At 39.1% G+C, this 20,713-nt stretch overlaps 1 protein-coding gene across 4 annotated transcripts; it reads right to left on the bottom strand.

Moving 5' to 3' along the window:
* Positions 1 to 342: 342 nt before the first annotated feature.
* LOC131130942 (anoctamin-9) lies at positions 343 to 16,422 on the bottom strand. Of its 4 annotated transcripts, none has more exons than XM_058075124.2 (24): positions 16,016 to 16,422; positions 13,881 to 13,955; positions 12,249 to 12,377; positions 12,010 to 12,146; positions 11,076 to 11,125; positions 10,938 to 10,996; positions 10,289 to 10,368; positions 8,853 to 8,987; positions 8,676 to 8,769; positions 8,545 to 8,605; positions 7,227 to 7,309; positions 7,027 to 7,131; positions 6,789 to 6,953; positions 6,661 to 6,697; positions 4,631 to 4,742; positions 3,937 to 3,994; positions 3,779 to 3,876; positions 3,489 to 3,676; positions 3,257 to 3,409; positions 2,812 to 2,959; positions 2,608 to 2,730; positions 2,249 to 2,342; positions 2,016 to 2,128; positions 343 to 853 (listed from the first exon to the last, which is right to left on the bottom strand). In XM_058075124.2, the coding sequence occupies exons 1-24, from the start codon at positions 16,034 to 16,036 to the stop codon at positions 829 to 831; spliced, it is 2,343 nt and encodes a 780-aa protein (XP_057931107.2). In that variant the 5' UTR covers positions 16,037 to 16,422; the 3' UTR covers positions 343 to 828. The 4 variants fall into 4 exon arrangements, with proteins under 4 accessions (XP_057931107.2, XP_057931108.2, XP_057931110.2 ...); XM_058075125.2 differs by having other exon boundaries at positions 12,249 to 12,371; XM_058075127.2 differs by lacking the exon at positions 13,881 to 13,955.
* Between the last annotated feature and the right edge of the window lie 4,291 nt (positions 16,423 to 20,713).

The raw sequence follows: 20,713 nt of genomic DNA, 5'->3' as shown, positions 1-20,713 counted from the left end.
AATATCTACACATTTATAAGACATTAGCTTGGACTTGGATCATTATCTTGTTGTAGAATGAACCTGAATGTTTCTGAATTAGATCCATGATTACGATATTCCAGACAAATGCTAAAATGATTAATTAAGCAAGAGTGAGAACTCACTATTATATATGACCTGAATTAATTATCTTACTGATGCTAACCAATCAAATAACACAGATAAATAATAACATTGTTTGGGGGGGAGCTCAGACAAAAGTAGACTTACATGACATGCAATTTTGTTTTGTCAAAATTGTAAAATTTGGCATACATTTAAACACGTTTTAATGGTCACATTCAAAGACAACCATAAATATAAAGACATTTCTCTCTTTATCAATATAAAACATCACATTGCAAAACTTTTCTGCCTTCTGTCAGTCTTGCTGCAGTAATGGCGATAACCACTTTTCACAAAATAAGGCAACATTGTAAAACAATCAGTAGCAAATGTGCACCAGCTGTATAAATTACCATAAGGCTAGAACGACAAAAGTTACAAATATTGAGATCAATCAGAAAACGGAGTGCATTCTTAGAATAGAACACAAATAATCTCATGAAAGACAACAACATATGAATTCTTGCACACTTGTTTAGTCGAAGAATACATTATTCATATATATTCATATGACTGTATTCACAATAGTAAAAGTGAAAGAGTCGGAGGCCTCTATCTGAGCACTTCAAGGTGATTGATGGCTTGGAAGTGGACTCAACACTGTGATCGATGGGACACTTGAATGCGCAAGGCAACACTGGGTTCACATTCCATTCTGGGAAAATTCACTCCATTCAAGTGTCAGCGCTGGCTCTCATCAAATGATCTGTAATAAACAATTGGATATTAATGCGTTTTATTGTCATCGTGCAGGTACACACCCAATGGAATGCAGAGTATATTCATACTGTATACTATAAATGTGTAACAGTAAAATGTGCTGTCTGATGTTTAGGGTATGAGTGTTGAAATGTTCTACACTCAACAAAAATATAAACCTAACACTCGTTTTTGCTCCCATTTTTCATGAGCCGAACTACTTTTCAATGTATGCAAAAGGCCTCTATAGGTCATTACTCACAGTTTCATCTTACAAACAACATTAAACTCATCACATATGACCTAACACTTACACATTATACCACAGAAATATAGAAACATGTATCAATACGAGTTTATATGAAAAAAACAACATTTTAAAGCGTTCCCATAAGGCATTTCATTTGAGAAAACCATTTCAATGAAGAGCATAGAAAGCATAAAAAATGTTGCTGTAGTGTCGCTTGTACCAGAGGACCTGGAGCCTAAAGGAAAAAGAGGGCAGCTGACATCATTGCAGTGCCCCAATGAATGTGTTGTTCAGACGCAATGCCTTTTAGGAAAACCTTAAAATATTGGATTTGTTTTTGTTTTTTTTATTTAAAAGTCATACTAGTACATGTTTGCATACTTGTATATATACCTTCTGAGTATTGAGTTGCGGTGTGATGAATTTAGTGGTGTTAATAAAGTGCTCTTTGAACCAACAAAAATGTTGTGTTTATATTTTTGTTGAGTGTATATCCCACCCTCTTCCTGTTCAGCCATTGACGTTGATATCTTCTCTGAGACTCTGTACATGTATGCGTGTACGGCATGAAAACACTATTTTGTAACACATGCTAGTCAGTGGTGCCGTGAGTGTAATTTGGAGGAACTCTAGTACAATGCAAGTGGTCTTCAGGCGGAGAACCTGCACATGGTACAAGGCTAATTGTTGCAATGCTTTGCTGCAAATGAGTCATCACCAATTCTGTTATCTTTCATGTTAAAATATGTGCAGTGAAAAATGAGAATGTGATACATTTTGGAATGACAAAGCAGTTTGCTTTGGTGCTGGTGCACTCGCACTGTGCAGTGTCACAGTATTGGACTGGAAAACAAATAAGGGGGGTTTGGGTTTGAACTTCTTGCATAAAACAAATTGAACAAAATTGAGCGAATCTCACCTGAGTTCTTCTTTTAGCCTTTTGAGCTTATCAAAGAGTCTGTCATTTTTGACCCCCATGGGGGCGGCTGGGACAAACCAGGCTGCGATAAATTTGCATATGACCACAATGTGCTGCAAAAAGACATGACATGACGTCAACCAAACAAGATTTTTGCAGTATGATGTCAATGTAGCCGGGTGGTCTCCACTTTTAGATCCTCAATGTGGGAAACAATATTTAGTTAAGCTTACCTCAAACAGGATAACAAATGCAAAGCGCACAGCTAAAATAAGCCAGAATTGCGGAGTAAGGCTGTAGTCCACATTATCTCTGTAGTCTTTGTAGCTGTGAAAAGAAGGGCTAATGTTATCTCTCTAATCAGCATATTTTAAAGTTTGCCAACATAACAGAGGATTACAATATGGACCACACTTGGAAGAAAAGGTCACACAGTGTAGCAACCCATATACGTTTGCTTGTAGACACAATAACGACCAGGTTTAACAAAAAAAAAAAGGACATTTGAGTGTAGTGTAAACAATAACAGTGACTTACATGTCTGTTAATACTGTATGTGAAAGTGACTTAAGATATTTTCAAGAGAACAAACCTGCAAGAAGAGACATTCAATCCAGTAGGAGTGACCATCTGATGAGGTGAAAACTCCCGGCGTATTTCTGGTTTATCCATCGTTGCAACAGATAAAGAGTTGTTTATGTAGCCGACCATGCAACTTTGAGAAAAACAATTTAAAAGTATGTTATATAAAGAACCGTGATATATTTTCCATTGAAAAAGAGAACACATAGCTCACTCGATATCTGTAGTCGTGCCGTTGGAACACGGGCCGTAGAGGTAACGATATACCAATCGGGGGATAAAGTCTGAAGAAACACCGATGACCAGCCCGTTTGCAATGACGGCTAAGACTCCGATAGCCTCCAGCAAATTGATCCACACACCTGAGGAAAAGCCAACATTTGAACAACTATTCAATCCCTCTGATGCCAAGTGAAGACACCCGAATATAATATATGATCTGAATATGAGATGGCTCCCCCCCCCCTCCCACCATCAAAACAAGTCTGAAAAATCCGACAATGGAAAAAAAACCTGCGGTTAAAGTTGTGAATTTACAAAAATAAAGTCGTAATATTACTTGTCATACATATCAGAAGAAAAATAGAGCATATAGCTCTTCAGGAAGGAAGGAAACTTTCAGATTTCAATTTGCATATTAGCTCTCCAGTGACTCATACCAATGTCATTTGTCTTCTTGGGAATCAGTCTGCGTTCCAGCGTGACCATCTTAATAGCATCCAAGCGAATCTCAATAACGTTATTGATGAGGGCCAGCAGAGGAGCAAGTGGAAACGCTGCCACAAATATGGTGGTGAAGCTGAACTGGATTACTATAACAGAGCAAAGCAATATTAGTCCGAGCAGCCATGTAATGACTTTTTCTTGCATTCCTGTGAATAAAGTATGTACCCATCTCCAGGAACTCTTTGAAGAGGCTGAAAGAGTCCACGTTATTGAGGCGGTAGTTGCTGAGCCAATCTCGCAGCTTGCAGTTCTCGCACAGTTCTCCGTGTGTAGAGTCGTCTTTTAGGTAGCAGTAGGCACATTTCCTCCGAAGCTTGTGAGTTCTTTTCCTCTTCAACCACTTGCCAAACCACCTGATGTCAACAAGAAAAAAAACTGACTATTCTGGAAAAATTGTTCAAGAATGTATACTGGAAAATGTAGCGTGGTCAGAGAATAAAATGATTGATACTTACGGGCCGGTGAACTCAAATACATTGCTGATGGTTTGCTTGAGCACCATTATGATCGCCATTTGAATAAAGAGGTCTGTGAGACATCCGCTGGGGTGACACTACATAAAATACAGTGGTGAATGTAATGACAACTCTTATTGTCAATCATGTTTACTCACCTCTTCTAACCTCCATTTACTTGCAATGCGCACATAACCACCAGGATGACCATTTATCCTGTTTATTCAAAACATGACAATAAACATACAGTATAAGTTTCTGTGCACATTTAAAGGAAAACTGCACTTTTTTTGGATTTTTTTTTCATCCACAATCCTTATATGAGACATGACCAGACATCTTCCTCTTTTCTGTGCATTCTAAAGCGAGAAAAACAGTAGCCTGAAGCAGCTAACCATACATGCCTGCTTAGAAACTCACCTATTTCGACAATAAAGCCCTCTAAAAAATGGCAACAATGTTCCATTTACATAACGTGACCTGCATATTAACCAAGCTACAGTAGTAGGAGATAACATCGAAGAACTACTTTTAAGGCGTAGTGACACAGCGCCTCTTATAACGCCACTGGCTACTCCCGAGACATAGCATTGGCTATTGGATGTTCTGCTTCTGCATCGCCTACGAGAAAAGTTACTGCTTCATGTGTATAATCGAAAGTAGTAAAAAGTAGTTGTCAGAAGTAGTTTGGAAGGAGCATTCATTGCTATGCACTCTGTGAACTCAATGCACTCAGAAAAGAAAAGATGTGTTTTCATGTCTCACATAAGGATTGTAGAGAATGGGCAAAATTTCAAAAAGCGTGCAGTCTTCATTTAACACATGAAAATTGTGGCTTAAATTTTTTTTTACCTGCCGAGAAAGAAGGCTACGTAGAAGAGTGACGAAAAATAGGTGAAGAACTGAAAGGTGAACATCTTGACTGTGAAGCTCTTCTCCGTTGCAGCGAATGATCTGGTTTTCTCTGTAAAAGACACCATTTGTGTCAACAACCATGTAAAACACAACAGGGTTTTGATGATGGACATCAGTTTTCATCTGAATATAAGGCAGCCCCACTTTTTTTTTAAAAAAAAAAGGGTCCTTTCACAATTGACATGTTTGGAGTGTTTGTTTTAGTAAAGTGTGCAATCTACCAGGCTGCACGGGTGACGAGTAGTTAGCGCGCAGGCCTCACAGCTACGAGACCGGTGTTCAATTCCAGCCTTGGCCATCTCTGTGTGGAGTTGTTCTCCCCGCGCATGCGTGGGTTTTCTACGGGGACTTTCTATTTCCATTATTTTTTTATGTGAAAAATAAATTATACTATAAATAAATAAAATAATATAAAAACAGGGGATATAAATATGAATCTAAATATAATATAAATACCCTGGTGTGCATCAAACAAGCAAGTGATGGTATGGTGCAGTTCAACTGAGCCTAAATGTGAACACTATAATATATGTGTGTATATATATATATATATATATATATATATATATATATAAGAACATATGTCACAAGCACAGTCTTCCTTCTCTGCTCTCTCCATCTGCGGCACGTAGCAACAGACAATTGGTTTACATGTAGGTCAATATGGTACTTATCAGCTGTCATAAACACTTATCTGGAGTGTAAATCTAATGTCTATTTCCACTACTGATAAATCTGCGGGGAGTCTTTTTTTTTTTTTCAAAAATGTATTGCAGCCATCATCTCAGTGAGTGTCTCCCGTGGAGGACAGCTCCCTGGTACGTGGTGTCCTAGGTCCAACGTTCACTCGTAGCTATAAAACTAGGGTAATTGTTAGTTTGTGACCACACCTGACTGACACTTTGGCCATTTATCATTTTTATGCCACAGAGCAAACTGTGGCACATTTTGACACATAGTAGCCAAGGTAAATGGTTAAAAAACAAGAACAGCAACCCATGCATTTCAACTAATCAACCTCAGAATTGGAAGGTTTTTCCCAAATTTTGTGGTTATACAACAAGTCATCTGACTTCTGTTGGGGAGCGCTGTCCTATGGTTGTCCTTTTTCACATGACTGTATGTGTAATACTGCATCATGACCACTACAAGTTCTCAGTGCGTCAGCTGCCTGTTTGAATGACAGCCATCCTACTTGGACAGACACCAGTTGACTTGAGGCTGACTAAGTGACAGACTGCGTTGGTCACTTTACTGTTGTACTAGGCTATTTTTGTCTACCACCCTGTAAATTGATAAATTTGTATTATTTCTTATACATTTAAGGTGAAACCCTTGTTTTTCTTTATGCAGAAATGTGTGTGAAACATATTTGGCTGACATTTTGACATTAATGGCACACATCTTCTGATCCTAAAAACAATTACGTTGAAAACATACAGTACAAAATTCTTAACTTTGTTAACACTGTAGCTAGTTTTACATAGTAAATAAGACAGCTATATATAGTTTGATAGTGCAACCAATACAAAATAAAATTCAAGCAGACATAGTAGAGCAGTCGCTGCTTTTACAAAAATGGAAATTTCTGAGAGCTACTCATTTTTGTAGCTTATTTTAACCCAAACAAACTAATTACGCTTGTTTTACCGGAACATTAACACATTCTTGGTATCCACAACTCACAGTCTGTATTTCAGAATCCATTTCTTTCTAGCCTTCTCACATTATTAACTGAAAACCTGAATGAAAAGCAGGCTTTCGGACGCCTCATGTGGTCTACCTAGTGACCCCTATAGAGGGATAACGCCTCGGCCAAGGAAAGAGTACTGTAGCCTACTAAGTAAGAAACCAACAAAAGCCCCCCCCCCCAATACAATTTCTGCACTTTGATGAGTGACTTTAGTTTTTTAACAGTAAATCCAGTATCTATTTCCCATGTGGCACCAAAGAAAGACGGACTGTACCTATTTCGCAGAGTTTCATGGCCACGATCCTGTTGACCTGCAACCATAAAAATGAGGTCAAACTCTCAGAGAAAGAAAAAGAAGAAAACCGAGAAACATGCATTTTTTTTTTTTTTAGACTTTTGTACCCGTGTCATGACAGTGATGATCAAGTAATGGAGGACAGCACCCAGCATCATGGCGCCACTGTTGGAATGCGTACTCAGGAACTCCCATGATCCCTCAGCCAGTAGTACTGCTGCAATCACCCTGAACACCACCAATGCGTGTGTCAGACCGATGATCACCAGTATCTGTATAAACACAATGAAGTGGTCTGTCAATAACCAACAAAACTAACTCAACATCACTACCATGAGTACCCACCATGATTGTGACACAGATCAAAACAAGTGTGCTGCGCAGATAGGAGTGCTTGTACTTTTTGGGTTCACAGTTAACGTTGTTGACAATCTCCAAAATTAGTTCCTCCTAAAAAGGACACATTTACACACAAACACGTAAAAAAAAGACTTGCAGGATCATTAACTTAATATGAAAAATGCTGATATATATTTGATGCGTACCTCCTCCTCACACCAATCAGACACCTTCCATTCACACACATAGGATGTTCGATGTCGTTTCCAGAACTCCAAAAACAGTGTGGCTGTAATAAAAAAAAAAAAAAAAAAAAAGTTTTACAGTCGCATACCCCTTCATTGTACGCCCTATTCCTGTACGCTTAAAAAAACAGAAGCCTTTTTATCTTAATTAACTTGACATATTGAAGTTTGTAGCAATTCCAGGTCAACATTTTGTATTTTGCATTTTACATTTTGATAAAGTTTAACATGAACACTAATAAATAAATAAGTAATCATCCTGTTGGCATCCTTCCGTTTCGTGATAAAGCAGTATCCAAACTTCAAAAATACATACAGCCAACGATAAAGCCTCATTTTAGGGGGAATCCGCACTGACGGTGACAGGTTTTCACGGTTGCTCCGTGTTGTGAATGGAACGCCAATCTCAATTAAATCTTTGAGATGAAATTATTTCTTCATATGATGCACACATGGACAGCAATTACCAACTTCGTGCTATGTTTACTTTCTTCTCCGTTCTTGTTGTGCCAAGGGGCGTTCAGGCACACTCGTAATTCTGAGTGTTCCGTGACAACTGTTTTTCGTTTTTATTCACATACCGCCTATTACAATTGGCATACCCCAAGGCCTTAGCGCGTAGCAATTTTTTAATTTATCCAGATTTAATATGGTATTTCCTATTTTTTTTATTTTCTACAATTACTTGAATATTGTAATTTTTGTGTCATATATTTCTATAAAATCAAACTACTTCTAATTCATTTAAAACATTTACATATTAGGTATTAGGTGTGTTTTTTGCAGAAATATTTTAGTTATAACAACGTTTAGGTAAATTTCTAAACATCTTTTCGAATTATTATTGAAAATTTGACTAAATAAGATGCTATTGCAAAGTTAAGGAAAAAAGGCTTCAGCATCCGTGACCCACTTCTCTACCCACATTGCATTATCATCAAGAATGCACTTCCTTACAATGTACTCATCCCAGAGTACAAGAAAAATCAAGAAAGTACTCAATTGGGGATATGGAAATGCTTATAAATGGATGCTATACATTACTTTCTTTTCAAATCAATCCATGTTTGTCTCTATTGGCAGCGACAGAGTTGCTTTTTGGCAATGCTAATCTTTTTGAACTCCTCATAACGCTCCATAATAATTACTTGCTCATCTTGTGTAAAATACACCCACTTGGGTAGAACATGACGTCTAACGCCCCCCTTTTATGTGAACGCGCACCGAGCACAAAGCCAAGAAACACAAAAGAAAATGATATTAATGACGCTGAACTCACCCCACACTGCCATGAACATGGCAAAGAGAACGGTGCCATTATTATCAAACAGTAGGCTCACCTGTGGACAGGCAAAACCAGCAGTGAGCACGAAATGTTTTAAAACTTTACACACCACTGCGCCAACCTACCTTGGCGTATGTGCACGTGTCTGAGAGCAGCCACACTTTGCATCTCTTGTCACAAAGCGGGCACATGACTGTGTCGGCTTCACAGACCTCCTTACTACAAGACAACAAGCACTTTGGTTGTTCATTAAAAGCTTAAATGCTATCTTATTGGCCTGTGAAAGGTTACCATATTCTTACATGAGGGGTGACGTGTTGAAGAAGGCGAGGCCATACAGGAAGACAATGACCCCGATGAGAGCGGGAGGGATGAGCAGGTACGTGTACCAGCCCAGCCACAGGTAGTACAACGCCACCTTCTCCCCAAAGTAGTTTCTAACACACAAAAGGTGAAAACATAAACATAAAAGTTCTTCTACCTTGAGTTTGTACAATTCAACAGTCCAGTCCAACTTAGAAATAAATAATTGAATGATTATGTGCACCAGACAAGAGCTCAGTTTAGTAAGCATCACAGGATTAACTCTGCATGTGTTTCTTTGGCTTCATGCAACACTTACTTCAAAACAACAACCAGTCTGAAAAAGTGGAACATGAGAAGAATATATAGACTATATAGCGTTAAATGGTAAGAGGAGTGTCTTTACATTTGTGTGACCATTAAGTACATTAAAAAGAAAGACTGTACGCTTTCGTGAAAAAGGTTAACTTCCTTTTACACTTAAATGACAGTTAAGATTGTTACTTAATTGGCTTCTTTTTACACTTGTACATGAGGTAAAAGGCTACCCTGTGCATTTTATGCTGGCATTAGTTTTATACTGGAACAAATTATTTCTATTTTTCCATTTCACACATTTCTGCATAAAGAAAAACAAGGGTTTCACCTTAAATGTATAAGAAATAATACAAATTTATCAATTTATTTCCATTATTTTTTTATGTGAAAAATAAATTATGCAATAAAAATAAAAATAAAAATAAAAATAAAAATAAAAATAAAAATAAAAATAAAAATAAAAATAAAAATAAAAATAAAAATAAAAATAAAAATAAAAATAAAAATAAAAATAAAAATAAAAATAAAAATAAAAATAAAAATAAAAATATTCTCCCTGTGCATGTGTGGGTTTTCTCCGGGTACTCCAGAATGTGAATGTGAATGGTTGTTTGTCTATATGTGTCCTGTGATTGGCTGGCAACCAGTCCAGGGTGTACCCTGCCTCTCGCCTGAAGACAGCTGGGATAGGCTCCAGCATACCCACGACCCTCATGAGGATAAGTGGTATAGAAAATGGATGGATGGATTTAGGATCGGATTCATCCAGCAGCTTTCTTAGTGCTTTACAGTGAAAACCCATTAGTGGAGTCACAGCTTCCGTGGTGTAGATAGATGGAAATGTGGCTACCAATTCTTGCCAGCAGCCACTCCAACCACCAACAAACATTCATGCACCAGAGTGAGTTCCAATCTATATAAACATGAGGTGCCTTTTTTTTCTAAATAATCAAACCAAACAATGTGCAGGTCATGTGTGGAGGATGACATGCTCTCTGCTGTCAGAGGAACACTTGAAACCTACTTCACAGCAGTACGAAAATACTAAACGACATGGCAGCAAGGTCTGCAATTGTAGACAAGCAGAAGATAAAGGCTGCTGTGATGCAATTCAAACCTGACGGCAGTTATGGGTTGCCCTTGGAAACAAGCAGTCCATCGAGCCCAGCTCTCTGTCAGCTCTCGCTGTTTCTTTTTCTGCAAGGCACATTGACAACATGAAGAAAACGGAAAGCTTGCACAGCAACATTAATAAATACTGATTGTAGTTCTTTTTAATGCTTTTCCCCCCGAGAAATGTATTGTGAGATTGGGATTTTACTTCTCTTACAGTGAGTAGAAAAACCTGTTGACATGAAGACGTACAGCGTTGAAGCAATCAAAGCCTCACATTTAAAAATCATTGCATGACTCACAATTATACGTCACATTAATGACTCACAGCAACGCACTAGAGTCACTAGAGTGCTTTGTTTGGAAAGGCCTTAGCCAAGTTGTGCTTCACACCTCTCTACTGGAAAGGCAAACACTTTGGTGACCTGTGATACGCTGATATTTAACAGTGTCACTGTCTCCCTGTCTCTATTATGTTGAACTGGACTATTTGCATGCAACCAGTCTCTTTCCATGGGAAGATTTACCACAAAAGCTCCCGGTTATCCTGCTCTAACAATTTCAAAATGATGTTGACATGATTAATGCTGACCTGCTCGTTATCCAATATTATCCCTACACACCCTATGTTTCTTCTAATGATGGATTTTTACCTCATGTAGGCAGAACCTTGCCTCAAAAACCTTCATCTTCATGAGGTCTCGTAGACCCTCTAGGAAGATTAACAGTGCAATGCAGATTAGTTGTTCATATTGTTAACAAGGAGTGTGAGTGTATGAAGAGCCACTTACCTCCTGAATTAATAGGGGTGTGATTCAAGATGAAGTCTACAACCCTTATCCTGAAGGAGGAACATAGTATCTCAACAAGTGCAGTCACCAGTTCAAGATTACAATGAAACCTCTGAAGCCAATTGTCCCTAAAGCAGTACATATATTATGCTTCTAGATTTGCACCTCAAGAGTTTGAACCGCACGTAGATCACATAGATCACACAAGGCCACACGTAAAAGAACTGGCAGTTTGTTTTGTCTCTATATTAAAAAAAGAGTTGTCAAAAAAACAAGAAGAACAGCAACAGAAGTTATAAAATAAGCAAACTCATATTCAAAGCATAAATTGGTGACATTGGGTGTGTTGCTCATAGCCATTTTTGTTTGTTGCTAGTAGCAACAGTTCAGCAATCCCTCGTTTATCACAGTTTATTGATTCCAGACCCGACCATGATAAGTAAATTTCCATAAAGTAGGATTCATTTTTTCTTAGAGTAACATATATATATATTTAGCATTATTAAAGCCCTGGAGACATGAAATAACACCCCTACAATCACCTTTGCAGGCATATTACCCATTATAGTAGTGAAAATAAGAGTAAATACACCATAAATAAAACTTGTGCTTATATGTGTTGCGTGGAGGGGGTCGGCGTTTTAAAGCAGGTACCGGCCGATATCGATACGGTGCTTTTTCACTGATATCACCGATATCATCAGTCACCAATCGATTGGCACACCCTAAGTCAAAAGCCATAGGAAACCACGCAACAGCATGATTTATTAATAAATATGTCTTTGTAAAACCGTGACAGAGGAAAAAATGCAACATTTTAAGTGCAAAGTGGTGAGGAACGACTGTATTGTCAAAACACACTGATCCAGTCCTATACAGGCTGTGCTGTTCACGTATATCGATGATACAATGTGACAGTGACATACAGTTTTACCTGGTGCTGAGAGGCACGTGGTTCTGGTCTGAGCTCCAATTGCAGGCATCAGAAACTTTCAGCAGATATCTGTACTTCTCAAAAATCTCTTTCGGAGCTTGCATGCCAAAGAAGATCAGGTCATCATCTATGATTTTCTATCAGGGAACATTCAAGGAAAAGATGAATTAATGGTCTAAGACAAGTCTTATCTCAAGGACAAGGTTGTTGCAGACGCATCTGTTTAAAGCCACACTCACCGTGACTTTAAAATTCTTCTTTTTCAGTTCTTCAATAAATTCGTTTTGTTTCTTGATGGCCTCTCGGTCAAGGTGTTCCCTCGTTTTTGCCACCAGGACGTAGTCGTACGAGAGCGGCGTATTCTGTTTCTCCGAAACAAATACACAAACTTACTTTTTGGCAGGTTCAATTGATCATTTGTAATTAATATAAACACTTTTTTTTGGTGTACAACAGAGAATAAAGACAAATTACTGTACATTTATTTCCTTCTGGCCACAACTTTAGGTACACCTGCACGTTCAAACAGGATCGAATATTAAAAGAAAAAAGATAACATTGCTCAGTTGCTTAGACATACAAGGTGCATACAAACAACCAAAGTATTAAAAATACCTCTCAGTACAACGCAGTACAATTCCAGGCAAGCAAAATACAGGTACTACAGAATGTCGTTAAAGGGGACCTATTATGCTCATTTCCAGCCCTTTGTATTGAATTGGGGACTCCTACAGAGCAGCAACACACAATAACCGGCATAAAAAGCTTTCCAGATCTTCCAGAATCTGCACCTATTCCAGCTGTGTTTCCTTGGATTCCTGGCTTCTTGGTAAAACGGTCTGTGTTAATTTATTCCACCCACAGCCCGCTTCCAGGCACGCCCACTCCGCTGTGATTGGTCACACCCACAAGGGCTCCTGAGGACTTCTGTCATACACGTTTTTTTGATGGACTACCCTTTTTTTTTTTTTTTTACAAGCCTCGGGTAGAGCCACTGATTGAACTCCAGATATTGGCGAGCTTGTAATTTGTATGTATGCAGGCCACACTCACTCCACCCCCTGTGTGTGCACACTCTATAATGCTACACATACAGCCGCTTTTGTTCAATTACTTACACAAAATAAACACAGTTAGGACACTGATAATTGTTACTTACAGCTTGCTCTTCTGACTATTCAACATGACCAAGTAATGTTGGAAAGGCGTCAGGCTTCAGCAACAGTTTGGCGAAAAGCCCGGCTTCATATTGGCCCATGTTCACAAAACAGTTCCGTGTGAAATGCTGTTGACAGATGAAAATACTTTTCTCTTGCTGGCCAAGAATCATCAGCTCCAACTAATTCTGCCTGATGCTCGTTAGACCCAAATAAACATTTCCTGTTAGCCATTGCTAACAGAAAAAACAGCAGTGTCTTAGGGCATGCCCATGTAAGGAAGTCCAGATTGTATTGACGTCACAAAGCCCGGTTTTAGAAAAAAACTCTCTGAAACCGAGCGTTCAGAGCCATCCCAAACTTCTTTCAGGGATGACTTTCAGAAACTTATCTGAAACTTTGGCATCGTTTAGCAAGAGAATACATTTTAACAACATTCATAGGTCAGAAAAGTGGAAAAAGCATAATAAGTCCCCTTTACATTTTTTTATGAAGATCTATGTAATAGTGTCATTCCAAATTGAGCTTCTTTGTAATGGAAGAATTTTCAATACAGCTTCTGTATTGGATCTCTTAATAAAGTATAATGAAGGGCAAAAACACCTTAATATTTAATCACGAGTTCTTATAACTATTCATATCAAAATAGCATGGTTGAAGACTGAATACTTCTTTTTTGTTTAAATAATGAAATTGAACCTATCATTTACATACCACAGGAGGAAGTGACATCTGTTCACTGCCATTCTCTCTAACTACTCCCATTAATTCCAGTAGCTCAATGCTGGGCTGTCAAAAGAGAACAGTGACGAAGTGATGCAACACACAGTGGTCATTTCAGCATTTTTATAACATAACACAAAGTGTGAGTGACACAGTGGTTTTAGTTAATGTGTTGGTACTCACTGCTGATACAATGGAGAGAAAGATGGCTATCTAGTCAAGAATCCAGTCTAACTCTGCTGTGGGCGGGTGTGGGAGAGAATGTCACTGTGTCTGTGGTGAGTCAGAATCACCACAGACATAGTTAGGTTAATGTAATGTGACTGAGAAGCATGGCATGTGGTGTCATGTGCACTCACAACATGTCCACACTGTGCTGCATGTGTGCAGCATGTCATGAGTGTGGAGGTGACAACATGGTGTCACATCATTGGGTATGGCAACATGGTGCGTGGTTTTTTTCTCAGGGGACTCCGGTTTCCATCCCACATTCCAAAAACATGCTAGGTTCATTGGCGACTCCAAATTGTCCATAGGAGGATAAGCGGTAGAAAATGAATGAATGAATGTCTGATAAATACAGCTAGGAGACCCAGGTTAGATTCCACCCTCGGCCATCTCTGTGTGGAGTTTGCATGTTCTCCCCGTGCATGCGTGGGTTTTCTCCGGGTACTCCGGTTTCCTCCCACATTCCAAAAACATGCTAGGTTAATTGGTGACTCCAAATTGTCCATAGGTATGAATGTGAGTGTGAATGGTTGTTTGTCTACATATATGTGCCCTGTGATTGGCTGGCGACCAGGCGTCCGAAGACAGCTGGGATAGGCTCCAGCACCCCCATGACCCTCATGAGGATAAGCGTAGAAAATGAATGAATGAATGAAAATGATGTCTCAATATGCAACACAAATGAGTGGAAGGATAACCGTGTCTTGCCGACTGTCAAGTATGGTGGTGGTAGTGTCAGACTCTGGGCTGCATGAGTGCCGCTGGCACTGAGGAGCTGCGGTTTATTGAGTGAAACATGAATTCCAACATGTTCCCCTCTGTTACATGGTAGAAACACACCTCCAAGATGACTGTAAGAAGCTGAGTAGCACAAGATCTCCACCACTAAGACCATCATCAAGAAGTGCAAAAGGATTCCAGTAACGACCAGTGCAACCATTATTCCATACCCAAGAAGAGTATTCTAAATATTCCAAGCTGTAGACTGACTACTCTAAAGTATTCATTTCCATGATAACAACCCTTAAAATAGGAGCAAAAAAGTAAAATGCCTCCTGAAATGTGAGCTGTGTACTTAACTATACTCAAGTATTCAAGTATTCAGTCAAATAAGATCCAATACAGAGAGCTGTATGCTGTATTAAAACCATTACTTTGACAGAGACAACTATAACTGCATTGTCATTGACGACCATAACATATCCCACAGGGCATCCTTCATTTTTAAAAAAACAAAAAAACAAAAAAAAACAACCCAAAGTACAATAATAAGGTCTGCTTAAATAAAACTGGTAGTCTTTTGAGGAAAAAAAAAACACCTTCCATATTTGGAGAACGTTGGGTATTACAAACACACAAGGGTCATCCAAATTACATTCTGACCTGTGTTTTGAGCAAAAAAAACCAAAAACAAAAACATGTAACGGATGCTCTGACTACAGTTTTGAATGACAGCCAGAGTACTAATTTAACATATGGTTATTGTTGTTGTTCCAGTCCTGCAGAACTGCACACGGCAAAGCGGTTACATGTAACTGTAGCTACGTACATGAGGTAAAGTATTAGAAAATGCTTTCAGAATGATGCACCACTGCAAAACAACACCCACATAGTGTCAATCACAACTGAACATTATTGTCATTCTCCAGACACTATGTTACATACGTATGGCTTTTGTATTGGATCTCATTGGACTCTACTGAATATAAAAGTGTAGTTAATGGTGAGTCAGTTACCATTTAGTGGCCATGTGGATGTGTTGTGTGTCATGTTACGCACCTGGATGTGTTGTTTTGTGTACTAAATATAAAAAGAAACAGGCCTATATCTGAACACAACACCATGTGTAGCGCGTATGTTTATGTAATAGAACGGTAGGAGTTGGCGAATGTTCTTACCTGTCTCTTGTGACGAGACATGATCAGCACGCAGTGGATAACAGTAAGATTTAAAACAAAAAATGAAAAATACAAAACGTAAAAAAAGTCCCTGCCACCTCCCTAGCGACGATCCCACGTCCTCTTGGGGCCTGCTACGAGTTGCTTTGATCAGGCAGGTAACTTCCGTAGTCCTCCTTAGAACTAACGCGTCGTTGTTGCAAGGAATGTGTAGGAGCGACTCTACCTGTTGATGTCCCTACAATCAGCCACCTTCCTGGCTTCGTTACGATTTCAAAAAAAAAGCGTTAAAAACAAGCAATGTGGCGCGTTAGCTCATCAAAGTGAAGGTTTGTGTCGATGAAGCCTTCTCAGGTGCGATGGAATGGAATTTAGTGTTGCCTCCTCCTCCTCAAGTTATAAATGACTCACACTAGCCGCTAGATGGCAGCAAACGCAGCTTTTTATACCGCAGTCACTCAGCTACAATACCGAATGTGGCAAACGCTGTATAACCAAGTGTTAGATTATTAACATTAACATAATATATATATTAATTACAAAACTAATAACATCAAACACAAGAGCTGTCTGCAATTTAATTAGTAATAAATGTCACACTGACAGGAATATATGATGACCGCTCAAATTCCCATTTAAACACCTCTGTGAGTTTACATGTTCTCTCCTTGCTTTCATGGGTTTCCTTTGGTTACGTTAATTTAGGCTTTAAATCACCTCTCAGTGTGAATATGAATAATTTTTCTACATGCCCCCTGCGAGTCCAAGGTCCTATGGTGCCCAGCAGGGGTAAACATGCAGTAAAGTCAAAATGCTCCAAAACACAAAAAAAGCCTGAAACACATGCAGCAGGAAACTGCGGCAAAACCCAAACCCTCAAATAGTGGGGGTCATTCCGGGGTGTTATTGCGGACCGGCTTCGGGAGTGGGACCTCATTCTCTCGGGTTTGCCTGGGTGGGGTGCCAAGAGTGCGGATGGGTGGGGGTTCTCGGATGCGTGATGCATTGGAGTGGGTGAGCTTAAGGTTGTCGTCCCCATTTTCCACTTCCTCTCTCCCTTTGGGTGGCTGAGCTGGAATGGATGCAGAGTGGGTTGGGGGGAAGCAGTTCAGGTGTGGCCGATTTGGGAGTGGGGTGATGTTCCACTTAGAGCTGTCCAGGTTCTCCTTATGGGTGAGGGTGCTGTGCTGGAGGTCTGGGGTTGGCAAATGTTTTAGTCTTAGCAGGGTGGATAAGTGGTTGTGGGTAGGGCTGGTCTTGCCAGCTCTGGTGCTCTGGTGAGTCAAGACATCCAGTCTAATCAGACAGCAATAACAGAACTGACTGCACCAGTATCTGCACTGACACCTGACTAAAGCCCCCACCAAACCCGAAAGTGAGACACAAAGAGACCTTCAACCAAGCTCCATCAGTATACAAACAAGAGCTGACACGAATGGCGTTGTCCGCAGTCCTTAAACAGCAGGGAAAACTTTCACTGCTTTCTTTGTGGTCAGGTTGGACATCGAACTGTTGGCTGCCTAAGGATCCCATGGTCAGGAAATGGAGTGCAGTCACTGGAGAAGGACAATCAGTGGCTGAAATGATTGAAGCCAACTCTCTTTAAACTGAGAAACGAGATTCAGTGCAGAGCCAGAAGGGGACACAGTTCAATTGGGGCCAGCTAGAGTGTAACTATGTAGAAGGGTTAGAATTGCTCCAGAATGTGACCAACAATGACATCTTTCTCTCATGGAGACCACCGTTTGGCACCCTTCAGGACGTCGCAGATGGGAAACCTGTCATCTGTCCAATGCCAAACAAAGAACTGGGCCAAACTGCCCACAAAGACTCAAGCCTCCTCTGTCCAGTGTAGTCACAAAAAACACCTTGAAAGCCACCTTGAATCAGACTTGTAACGTCGCACGAGCGTAGCAGCGTGTCATACGCTTTCAAATGGCTTCTAATTTAAGCAGTCTGGCAATTCACACCAGCCGACACACACACACGTCTGACGCATGTCATGTTTTTACACGTCACAACGCTATTTTTGATGCGTTGACATGTAAATACAACAGCATCCTCGTAGGAGAAACACTGGTGTCAAAATAAAATTCTGCTTTTTAACAAAATAATAGCTTCAAAGACCCTGTGTTATGTAACCAGTACTCACTGCAATGAAGACGATGCATGACGAATGATTCATCTTTGATGTGGATTAATTTAACATTTTACATTACCCAAAATTGTCCATAGGTATATATGTAAGTGTGAATGCTTGTTTGCAATGTGATTGGCTGGTGACCAGTCCAGGGTGTACTCTGCCTCTCGCCTGAAGACAGCTGGGATAGGCTCCAGCACAGCCGCAACCCTCGTGAGGATAAGCGGTAAAAAATAAAAGAATGAATGACCCAAAACACCAGTTTGCCAAGAACAACATGGCATGGCGCTCAATATCAACAATTTTAGATATTGACGGTAAGTTAATTAAGTGTACATAATCAGTGTTGTTTTTAACAAAAAGAAATATGATTGAAGAATTAATTAAATTTGGAACCCTACCAGATAATTTTCAGATTTTATTTTATTATACTATTTATTATATCTACTAATATCTAATTATACTATTTATTTTATCTACTACTCGTAAAAAAAGTTATGGCAACTAGTTGTGTACATATAATGCATCTGCAGTTAAACATGACTTTCCCACTTGCTTTAAGAATGTCCAAGCAAACTTGCACTACATAACACTTTAACATTATCAGGAGTTTTTCCTTTACTGTCATACTGTACATGCACCATATTACACGCTCCCCTTTTTTTTCTTCAAACAGGTGGTCCTCCTTGCCTTGTTATTAGTGACAGCCATTAGACCCTGGCAGTGCACACCCAAGAAGACCCATATGTTGAGAACGGACAATATGAGACTTAAGAAAAAGTGGTGAAGAAAATGAGTGGCTATATTTCTGGGAATGCTGACACACCCATCAGAGAAGGCCAGCTTAATTACACAAATACGGGACTGTGGAAGCCACATAAAGAGACGACAAGAGGGCCCTGACTCTAAATTTAAACCAAAAGAAAACACGTGGGTGATGGCAGGAGAAGGGGAGGTTGGAGGGAGTGACTTTCCTAAACTGGAGGACGGAATGCAGAGTGGGAATCATAGTGGAAAAGAAGTCAACATAGTGGTGTATTCAATGAAATTAATCACTAAGCTGTTCATACAGGCCATTTGAAGCTAATGCTGAGGTTATGTTCATTAAATCACTTTTTGATGATGTGGTTTGTTTGACATGGAGCATTATGCAGCTACAAAAGCCACTAGAGGATGAATGATGATAAACCAATTACACCATTGCATTACTAAATGAACAACAATGTTGATATAGGAGTGATTACAATAACACATGAAAAGCCGCTGAAACTAGAGTATTTTCATTAAGTTGTTCAAACAGTATAAACTGCATGCTGTAAAAGTCACAAAATAAAATCTAACAATATGATTGTAAAATTGAACAAAACCAGTGTGTCAAAGCAGAGATTTTATTAGAATTATATTAACACTTTCAAGAAAAATACATTTGTTTCCAGCGTTTGTAGCGTTGCAGTGTTTTGCAAGCTCATAGTTCTCATGAACTCATTCAGTTCAGTTCACAAAGTATAAATATGAACAGTTTATTTTCATAGTTCACCATTTAAATTTTGAAGCACTTCTAATTTCAGTTCATTTCATGTTTTAGGTGAAAAGTGAGACTGACTGACCTTGTTTTTAAAAGAAAACATCCATCACCATGTAAAACTGTTGACTGTTTACAATTATGTATAGTGCTAGTGGGATTGTAGAACAATACTGAATATATAGTAAGAAACAAAAGCCACAACAAAGTAGAGTGTTTCATGCATTGACATCAATTGGTAAATATGTAGCTACATATCCGGAAGTCCTCGGGAGCGCTTGGGAGCGTGACCAATCACAGCGGAAGGGGCGTACCTAGAGAAGGGCCCAGGTATAAAGTAAATTAAACAGACTTTTGGATCGTAAGCAGGAAGTCAATGGAAATACTGCAGAAAGAGGTGCAGAATCTGGAAGATCTAGAAAGCTTTGTGTGTGGTTTAACGTGTGTAGCCGCTCTATAGGAGTCCACAACTCAATACAAAGTGTCGAAAATGATCATAATAGGTTCCCTTTAAGAATGGCTGGATTGTTATGCTAGTATGAGCAATGCTTCGTGTTCTAAGTTGTTTATTTACAAGTACATTGCATACAAACCTTCTTAATCAAGTCAAGTTTATTTATATAAAGGGCTTTACATGCTGGCAACAATCAACAACGTGACAAATGCATGGACTAGCATCAGTAGCACCTTCTTATAAAAATAAAAGTCTTCAATGAATGTCTTATTTTGAACTTGTTCATGCACAACACTGCATCTACTGTATACGTTGTATATACAGAATATATTTATTAGAAAATGAATGAATGAGTATACTGCATGTATTAGCACAAACAGGAGACGATTGATCTGTAAACAAATCGATACATCACCGTTACCAGGTTAGTATCTGTATCGGATTGAGAAAACAGTGATAAGATGGATATTTCTCAGTTATTTTCTGTTTATTTTCACAAATATGTATTTTTTGTTTTGTTGTTCAAATGTATTATATTTATGCAACACTAGCTAGCTTTGGAGGGGAAAGAAAATAACTTGA

This window comes from Doryrhamphus excisus, linkage group LG1, assembly GCF_037039965.1.
Source record: "Doryrhamphus excisus strain RoL-2023G ecotype Guam linkage group LG1, RoL_Dexc_Guam_v1.1, whole genome shotgun sequence".
In the NCBI taxonomy this organism is placed as follows: domain Eukaryota; kingdom Metazoa; phylum Chordata; class Actinopteri; order Syngnathiformes; family Syngnathidae; genus Doryrhamphus; species Doryrhamphus excisus.
This window is presented reverse-complemented; position numbering and strand designations above follow the sequence as displayed.

Excerpts from the sequence above, each read along its gene's own strand:
- LOC131130942 (XM_058075124.2), bottom strand. The coding sequence starts at position 16,036 with ATGTCTCGTCACAAGAGACAG. Across the intron at positions 10,997-11,075 it reads CACCCCTATTAATTCAGGAG|AGGGTCTACGAGACCTCATG; the intron begins GTAAGTGGCTCT and ends TAATCTTCCTAG. Across the intron at positions 3,677-3,778 it reads GTATTTGAGTTCACCGGCCC|GTGGTTTGGCAAGTGGTTGA; the intron begins GTAAGTATCAAT and ends TGTTGACATCAG.